This window comes from Cydia strobilella, chromosome 8, assembly GCF_947568885.1.
Source record: "Cydia strobilella chromosome 8, ilCydStro3.1, whole genome shotgun sequence".
NCBI classification, from domain to species: Eukaryota; Metazoa; Arthropoda; class Insecta; order Lepidoptera; family Tortricidae; genus Cydia; species Cydia strobilella.
In genome coordinates this window covers 13,782,595-13,792,428 of record NC_086048.1, presented here as the reverse complement: position 1 = coordinate 13,792,428, position 9,834 = coordinate 13,782,595, and the positions used below count along the sequence as shown (strand labels likewise).

Here is a 9,834-nt window from a genome sequence, read left to right as displayed (position 1 = left end):
TATTTATGAAACCACCGCATCCATTTCGTACTGATTTATATGTGTTATCTATTGAGCTAAAAATAAGTCGACCGAAGGCGGACGTTATACTTTTACAATTACTGTTTTTATCTGTTTCTGTTTTTTAAACAGCATTTGCGGTTTTTAGTGCGTAGGGGCAGAATGTATTTAGATAGGTACTTTTTTATGCATTAGATACTATTTTATATACATTTCATGTGACAGCATAGCTTTTTAGCTCTAATCATATGAGAAATGAATAATCGGCTTTTAGTATAGTAAATTCTATTACTATATAATATTTAATTACTTTATATATAACTAAACCCAGGAGAATAAATTTAAAATATTAAGAAATAATACAACATTTTATTTAACGTAATTAACTTAATGTATTTATACACAAAGGCGTTTTAATACATTTATACCTAAGCAATTAAATGGTAATAAATTAACAAACGTCCTGTCCAATTTGGACAAACCACATATAAATTATATGCATATCGACCAATTGAATAGCTTGTCAGATCTTTAACTTTGTTTATTGGCAACATTTACAGTTATACACGTGAAATACAAGCTGAGTACGTTGATATCATTACATAAACTAGTATTATGTCAAATCCAGATGCCTAGGTACTGAAGGCTGCATTGTCAGCGCCATTCTCGTCGACGGTGTCCGTCGAGTCTGAGGCGGGGGCTTCGGTTTTGACAGCTGGCTTCCAAGTAGGGGTGGGAGTGAATAGCTCCATTCCACGCTGTAAAACGAAAGGCATTTCTATTATTTCCATAAAGGTTACTGCATTTGGCTTGTGAATTTAGACAAAACTAACGAAATTGACTACTTAGCTAACTGACTCAAGTTAGGATAGGTTACTTCTTTTAAATGATAATTGACATTGAAAATAATGTTGCTTGCCATGACATAGAATAAATAGTTTGATCGACTTACATAGCCTTTATAGAGAGCCCAGCCTACTCCAACTGGGAAGAACATAAGCGTGGATAAACCCACTACCCAGCCGAGGAAGTCAGCGAAATACGGGAACTCGTAGTCCCCATATGCAGGTGGGGTCCAATCCGTTAGGATGAATACTAAAATGGCCTGTAAAAAATATATTGTTACATACACAACTTATTCATCACATCAAAGATACGTAAGATATATTCTAACAAAGTAATAGCAATGATATATTTTAAGACATCTAACAAACTAATAGTACAGGGGCCCTATTCGAGATGCACAACTGTCAGTTTCGGCTTCAACATCAGTTCAACAGTGGAATGAATCATTTGTTCATCAACTGTGGAAAGTATCATTTGGTACAACCAAAACTCATTCATTGAAAAAATTATGCAACAAAAATCAACTTTGTTTTCTTACTACTATACGGTTTAAAATGGCTCTGAACTCGGCGTGGTTCGGTTTGGTTTCGTTGTCACCTAACTGTGTATTGCTAATGTCAAATTTACCTATTCGACAACACACGATTTCTTCCATTCAACTGAAGTTCAACACGAAACGTCACTTAACGCATGTCAAATACCGCTCCAGATTATGGCAACGATATATTTTAAGACATCTTAAAAACTAAAAGTACAGATTGTGGCAACGATTGCTTCTACGTTTTAGTTTTTGAAGATACATATTCGAATTGCGGCTCACTGCTATAAGTGTATAATCTTCAAATAGTTCTACAACTGCTGCCAGACGACGCTTAAAACGTAGAAGCAATCGTTGCCACAATCTGTACTATTAGTTTGCCAGATGTCTTATTTAAAATATCTTAGCATAATTTTTAAGTATTAGTTGTATGCGTTGTAGGTGTTTGTATTAGTTTGAGGTTTTTGAATAGTTATTATTTGGAGGGTATTAATTATTAATTTCTGAAAATCGCAAAATAAAGGATGACTCACGTTAGACCGGGCCGTGACCGGGCTGGAGCTTCCGGCGCTTCGTATTCTATGGAACGCATCACGTGATCACCTGTCATGTCATAGAAAAGTAAGCGCCGGAAGCTCCGGCCCGGTCACGGCCCGGTCTAACGTGAGTCATCCTTAAGGGACACACAATACAATACAATATTTATTTTGGCACGAGTTGTTGCTGGAAATATTTTTATAACTCGAAAATAATTTTAGAACATTATTTAACGGTAAATTGTTTAAATACAGAAATCAAAATAGTTATTTTGCTGCCCCCTTATCTACAATACCTAACTACCATGCAATCGCACACCAAGACCGATAAATATTTTTATGAACTATTGTTTCCCGTTACGTTTATATATTTCATGTTGGTTCATTATCATTTATATAATTCCTGTACTTACAAAGCTGCCGACTGGACAAATGACAGTCCAGACTGCTTTCCAGAAGAACCGCAGTATTTTGTTCATCTTCATATTCATCGTCGCCAGATTGTCCATCGCTCGGTTGATGCCATAACTCCACGCCACAGACATACACTAAACATTGCGAAACATTAAAAAGTTACGAATACATTGTTTTTACGTTCCAATAAACTCAAATCAATGTAGCCAATAGTCAATGTTTTTATTGCATTGTTTTCTAATAATTATAACTATGTAGTTTATATTAATATAAACAATTTTGCAGCAGGTTCTATCTGAAAATATCCGTAAACCTGGTAACAGAATTATTGCCAACTTTTTAATAAAAATAAATAAAACGAGTTTGTAAAGTTATTTACATAGATTATGAATACCGTTACAGAGAAATATTTAAAAAATTCATGCATACATTAGGGTAAATCCACACCGAAAACGAAATAAATTATCGATTTGATGTAAGAATTCAAAATATCTGTTTATGATCAAATATACTTTGGCTGTAGCTGCAGGCGTTACCTGTTCCGATGTTTTTTTTAATAAATAAGTACACTACATTATAGCATAGTATGAGCAAGATTTTTGGGATTTTACCTCTGCCATTCCTATAAGTAAGATGGCCCAAGACGCTGTGTTCCAATCAAGCAGAGTTAGCAGGTATACTCCTCCGCTGAAGCACATGGGTATCCCCATGATGAAGCATGAGAAACAAGTAAATGCGGTGACCTGAAAGAATTATAAAGAACGTGATGACAAATGATTTCGATTATTAACTTGTATCCCAGGGTTAAGGATTTAGGATGTTTTCTTCTTTTATAAGATTAGGTAAACAAAAAAAAAACAATATAAGTTGTAAAATAAAGGTTAACTTAGAGTGCCGCCGCCGGCAACAAGGCGACCGGCAGGATTTTACCCACTGAAGGTTAGGGATCGCCTGACTTATGAGATTGCTCGGCGAAATTGTGATTATTACTATAACTTGTTTTACAGTACATATGGTGCTACTTTACCGCACTAGTGCGATAATTAGCACATTACGCAACTATGTTAAAAAAATTAAGGGCATAATTATGTACTATAAAACGTTGCATGATACAAGTGCGAATAGGTAATTCGCAACTCGTGTCGATTTAAAGCACTCCCTTCGATCGTGCCACTCGTTTCGAGTTTCCTATTTTTCGCATTTGTATCGTAATGTACTATAAAACATATAAGCTGTTTATACCATCCAGTAATTCTTTCTCAAAGACGGCCATTTATCAACGATAGCAGTGTTAATGGCCTCAATGCCGGCGAACTGACTTCCGAGGCCCAGGATAAACAGCATCAGGAAAAACAGGATGGACCAGAGCTGGGCCACTGGCATCTGAAGCAAGGCTTCTGGGTAAGCAATGAAGGCCAGACCAGGGCCATCTGATGCAACGTCTGAAAATAAATGTTCTGGATTGAAAAATCTTAAAATAAGTATTTTTTTTTTAAGCTAAATATTGCAAAGATTGCAGGTAAACGTCGTAAACCACTTTAGAAGGAATGAATTATAGCTAAATCACAATTTTAAGATTTGCAAAATTTTTGATGTTACAACCGTTTCTATACGTCATAATACAAATTGATATGTAATTTTAAAATAAACATTGGAAAGATAGCAATGACGACGGCCGCAAACGGGCTGTTAATTTATTAAGCGCCACTTGCACCATCCCACTAACCCGGGGTTAACCGGTTAAACCTGGAGTGACCATGGTTACCAGTACAATTTGACACTGGGTTAACGGTTTACCCGCTTAACCCCGGGTTAGTGGGATGGTGCAAGTGTCGCTAGTATTAAATAAATGCCAGATTAAAAATAAAATACCTACAAATAATTCCCAAATTAGTGCTCAAGACGCGAGTGAGCGCTGTCACTTATTCAGAAAATTAACAGTAGGTATTAATTTAACGTAATTTTTTTTATATTCACATTTAGTTGCTTTAATGAACATATTATAGACCCTTGTATATGACCCTTTTCAGCTATTCAAAGTTGCGTTAGAATTAGAAAACCTAGTGGCGTAGTGTCTCTAAAACTCGGTTTGATACCGGATTGCTTAAAAATAATTGTTAGCTGCGTCGCCACCGGAAAACACATGTTATAATGATCTCTCGACCGATATGAAGTGTTAATAACAATCGAGAGCGATGTCAATATAATGCGTTATTGGGTGATAACTCGTGATGGCATTTATTTTGTTAACGTGAAAATGTAATAACACACCTTATCGCGCCTAGGGAGAAACAATGTGTCATAAATAGGATATCATATTAGATAGTTTGTTATATTTGTCGGATATGGGATATAGGTACTAATCTGTTTTTAAATTTATTATAACTGCGCACATTCCTATGCAGGCTGCTAATAATTGTTATGTACTTATGTTTAAAATAATAAAATTTAATCAAATGTTTAACTCCATTGTTTATATTCAGTTTCATAAAATAAGCAAAAGTCTGTCTGTCCGTCTGCCTGTATGTCTGTCAACAGGCTGTATCTTATGAACCGTGATAGCTAGACAGTAGAAATTTTCACAGAATGTATTTCTGTTGCCGTTATAACAACAAATACTAAAAAGTACGGGACCCTAGGTGGGCGAGTTCGACTCGCACTTGTCCGGTTTTAAAGTTTGGTGCTGTACTTACCATCTACGGTAACCCCCATGAGCTGCGCTTGGAAGCCGAGGACAGAGAAAACAGCGAAACTAGCGTAAATCGACGTAAGGAAATTGGCCATGCTGACGAACACGGCGTCAAAGTGGCAGTTGTTGTGAAAGTGGTTATAAGAAGCCAGCGTAACTAGAGAGCCGCAGCCGACGCCAAACGAGTAGAAGATCTGCGATGTAAAATCAGTCACGAATAAAAAAAATGATCTGGATTTGAACACAAATAAGTCCTACTCGAAATTTAGATGTCCAATACGTAATTCAAAATTTGTAAAGGCGTTTAGTCTGCAGATTAGTGACAAATACGAATAATTAATTATTTCTTATCTACTGATCATTGATCAACATATAATTATAGACAGTGGAATAACAAATAATAACTTTCCTCTACGGCGATTGCATAAAAACTACACGTATTCTTACTCGAGAATGAAATTATTGTACAAAAATCCCATCTAAAATTTAATTTTACTGTTTTATAGCCAATCGTCGTCTCGGGATTTCCTAAATTATTACATTAATTTTCGAAATTAAACTATCGTGAGACACATTTCACATAATAGTGAGTAAATACTTTAATTTTCTTAAACTTTCTTTTTCTGTTAACTCATTAGACCCCATGGGTAATGTGATATTTAAGTATGGTTGGAAAACCATTTTTATTACCTAATTATAAAACTCCCGTTGCATAACTTAAATGTGCACGTATACAGAAAATTACTTTTGTATAAGCAACTTAGGTACCTACCTGTGAAGCAGCATCTCCCCAAACTCTGGCGTCCAGAAGTGTTTCCCATGTCGGCGTTATGAAAAACAACATGCCATCTACTGCCCCTTCTAAGGTGACACCCCTGACTAGAAGTGCTGTTAACATCACATACGGGAACAGAGCTGTGAAATACACGACTTTTCCTGCTGATTGTACGCCCTGCAAAAATTTTATCTGTTTAAAATTCATGGTTTTGGTTTTACCCAAATATAAATAATATTACATAAACCATGAATACAGGGTGTTTGGTTGCTAGGTGTAGTTTTGAGGATCAATCTTAAAGTTCTGCACCTACCTACAAAATAGCCTGTATGTTTAAAGCAACAAGAATTCTGGTCTTTGTTTTTAGCCATTGTTAAGATTTCGAAGGAGTAGGGTCTCTTTTGTTTTCTTTTATGTAGTTTTTCTCCGATTTCTTGAATATTTACCTATTACGGCTTGGCCGATTTGAAAAATGTTTGTTTTTTGTCTGAAAGTGTACTTTAACAGAGGGGTAGGTACCCCAAAAATTTATTGAAAAAGTGTTTTTTTTAAACCACCTTCCTTGGTTCCTTGTCCCTGTATTGCAGATGCAGATTCGGATTCAGATGGCACCTGTCTTACTGCTGCTGCGTTTCTGTGCCGTCTGAATCCAACTAATTTCAGATGCACTTACTTTGATGACGGCAAGGAAGGCCACAAACCAGGACAACGCGAGACAGCCAACGAGATGCCATTGTATCGTGCCCCAATTTTCCCACGTCGCGTCACCAATGCCTAGTACGCGTTCGCTATCAACCACAAGAATCAAATGATCAATTTTATTAATTATATACAAGGTGGCTAAAAAATAAGTGCATTCCCGTTGCCAGAGAGGTTTTGGGATTATACTGATGAGCAACCTTTACTATGGGACCAACCACGAAATCGGGAAGAAATCTTACCCTCCCATAGAAAATGAACCAGCCAAACTGTATGAAACAGCCAAAATTTTTTTCGCGATTTCGGGGTTGGTCCCATAGTAAAAGTTGCTCAGTATAATCCCAAACCTCCCTGGCAACGGAAACGCACTTATTTTTTAGCCACCGTGTATATACTCATGTGAATAAGTTGTCGCTTTCAGTATTGATCAATTTCTATTATATTCTTTAATCTTAGCTACCGATTGGACATTGGACCCACATTTATGTTCAGCGAAAATTAGTAGTTTCGAAGTAATCATTGCTTTTGTGTTCTAGTTCTAAGTGAACATTTCTAAGCTAATTTTTTAACTTGATTATTTCATGTAAATATTATAATAGTCAGAAGACCAGACTCTATTTAATAAAAATATGTAAGGAGACAAACTTGAATGGCAGGCTGACGGTATCCTTCTGATAGCGATCCCAATGTGCTAAGAGAAGCAAGCCATTGCTCTGCTCAATCGTAACATCAAAGCACTTTGCAAGAATTGCTAGCTGACATTTTTTAATCTTATTTAAATAATATTGTCTTCGGTTACCGCGATAGTTACTCATGAAATAAAACTATGAAAACGGATTATATCGCGTATATTGAATTTATAATACATCCCGACGTTTCGAACTCTTTACAGCGTTCGTGGTCAACGGGTGCGTGGGCTTATTTAAATATATAATTAATCATCAAAGTCATACATTCTTCAAGCATCTTATGTAAGTTTCTATAGATAATTGCAATCTTATAATTAAGGAATGTGGGCATTGGCATTAAATAATACTAACTCTTAGATTCAGTTATTGTATGACCTAACCCTATGGACGTCAAGTTCGAAATAAAGAATTTCAATTTCAATTTCAATTAAAATAAAACAGCAAACGACATGCATGTTGGTGTATGTAATTATGAATCACTCAACCTTTTAAGTGATTGGCATGAGATAATAAATCGATTTAGATTAAAATGACCCCACTGGCTGCTAATGTTTTACTTTTAAAAGCTACCGTACATATTATACAATCGATTTTAAGTGTACTTAATTAAAATCCAATTTTTTAAATTAAACGCTAAAATAAATATAATGAAACTCATTTTATTTTGTGAAGTCGAAAGATATCCTTAAGGCCTCGTAGGTTCGTGCTTTCTCTCACTTTGCGCGTAAGCGATATGGATGTGCATGCTTGGGATATCATGTTTTTTAAATTTTAATTTGTTGTAAGTTAACTAAAAAAAGTAATCGGTGACATCCCTTAAAAATGTATATATTTTTAGCTTTTGTGCATATATTCTTACACATCTTTTAAGTTTTAGACCTATGTTCTAATTTTTTTTTTATCGAGCGATTGTCAAAAAATCAGTATTCGAATTGATGAAGTTCTCAAGATTGCTAATTCATGGCAACCTTGAGGTGCCGTAGGTTCAGAGAACACATCACAATACGATCGCCAAAAATGAATGTTCAAAACTCACTTGTAATACTCCTCCGAAGCCAAAACCCTTGTGACATTCGAGTACCAAGGAATAGTCTCTGTTCCGTTTAGGCACGAGAAACCATCATAGGGCTGGTATCCGGTTCGCTCGCATATGTCACCAATGGAAATACAATCACGTTCAAAGTAAGTCAGATCTTTCGCTAGCCCCGAATTATTTCCTCGAATTTTGCACTCCGTATCGTATGCTCCACTGTAGCAGGCTAAAATGAAGTATTTGTGAGTATACAAGTTTCATATGGACTCGGTGTAAATAATAAGTAAATATATGTTTAGTAAAAACTCACCTAAGGAATTGTATTCATTTTCGCACGATCCCCAATCCAATTTTCCAGCGAAAGACACAACGGTATAAAACAAAGTCCATGCCACGATGATCATATAATAGATTGATATAATAGTAATGACTACTAAAGTGCAGTAGCCCAGGCCACTAAAAAAGGGTGAAATAGCAGTGAATGCTTGAAGTGGTCCGATGCCTGAGTACTGTCCAATGTAAAGCTCCAAAAAGAAGATTGGAAGACCAATGAAGATGAGCATAAGGAAGAAAGGAATGAGGAAGGCACCTGGAAGAAAGTAATTTAATTAAAATAATGTTGATTTTTTTAAATAAAAATAAATTTAAATATATGTACAAGAAACTCACCTCCTCCATTTCTATAGCACAGATAAGGGAATCTCCAGACGTTTCCGAGCCCGACAGCGTAGCCGAGGCACGCCAGTATGAACTCTAGCGGGCTGCCCCATGACGCGCGCGCCTCCGTCGACGAATCAGAACAACTGTCACTTGGTAATGGCTTGCCATTTGCCACATTTGGCTGTGAATTAAAAAAAAACCCTTACATTATACGCGCCACAGTATACTTCAAATATATATTCCGGGTGTGGCATGCAACACGAGCAAATAATTAAAACATAGATTGTACTCCTCAATCGGTGACACTAGTTCAATAACTTTAAAAAACCGGCCAAGTGCGAGTTGGACTCACGCACCGAGGGTTCCGTACTTTGTAGTATTTGTTGTTATAGCGGCAACAGAAGTACATCATCTGTGAAAATTTCAAATGTCTAGCTATCACGGTTCATGAGATACAGCATGGTGACAGAGAGACAGACGGACAGACGGACAGCGCAGTCTTAGTAATAGGGTCCCGTTTTTACCCTTTGGATACGGAACCCTAAAAATTATGAAGTCTTTAGACTTCCCATTTTTTATACAAAATTAAATATTATCTTCAAATGTACGCCATTATCATTGTGATTGACGTTGCTTGTCATGCCTTAAACGTAACAAAATTCGCAATACATTGGGATAGGTTACTGTGGAATGTGGACATGCAAATAAACGAACTTTAACTATCTTTAAAGTATACATTTCTATAGAAATATATGCTTAGGTATAAATCTCGCGTCAGTATCTATGAGTTAACGAAAGTCGATATAATAATTTTCATGATTAGCATAGACGATGCACATCTGAGACGCTTAGAATGATTGTTTTGTTCACAAAGAAAGCATAATTTCGGCTTTTGCGGCTTATCATTTTACGGCTTAAGAGTTTTGATTACATTACTTCAACGTCAATCCCTTGA

At 36.1% G+C, this 9,834-nt stretch overlaps 1 protein-coding gene across 1 annotated transcript; it reads right to left on the bottom strand.

Annotated features, from left to right (window-relative positions):
- Nucleotides 1–571: 571 nt before the first annotated feature.
- LOC134743741 (sodium- and chloride-dependent glycine transporter 2-like) lies at nucleotides 572–9,006 on the bottom strand. The gene is made up of 11 exons (XM_063677376.1): nucleotides 8,889–9,006; nucleotides 8,530–8,808; nucleotides 8,223–8,445; nucleotides 6,472–6,586; nucleotides 5,796–5,975; nucleotides 5,028–5,217; nucleotides 3,577–3,776; nucleotides 2,946–3,077; nucleotides 2,334–2,468; nucleotides 953–1,105; nucleotides 572–758 (listed from the first exon to the last, which is right to left on the bottom strand). Exons 2-11 carry the CDS (start codon nucleotides 8,780–8,782, stop codon nucleotides 633–635), a joined length of 1,707 nt encoding a protein of 568 aa, XP_063533446.1. The 5' UTR covers nucleotides 8,783–8,808; nucleotides 8,889–9,006; the 3' UTR covers nucleotides 572–632.
- Nucleotides 9,007–9,834: the final 828 nt, after the last annotated feature.

Coding starts and splice junctions, on each gene's coding strand:
- LOC134743741 (XM_063677376.1), bottom strand. CDS start 8,782: ATGCTCATCTTCATTGGTCTTCCAATCTTCTTTTTGGAGCTTTACATT. Junction 8,446..8,529: donor AAATGAATACAATTCCTTAG/GTGAGTTTTTAC, acceptor ACTTCATTTTAG/CCTGCTACAGTGGAGCATAC. Junction 759..952: donor GGGCTCTCTATAAAGGCTAT/GTAAGTCGATCA, acceptor TTCGTTTTACAG/CGTGGAATGGAGCTATTCAC.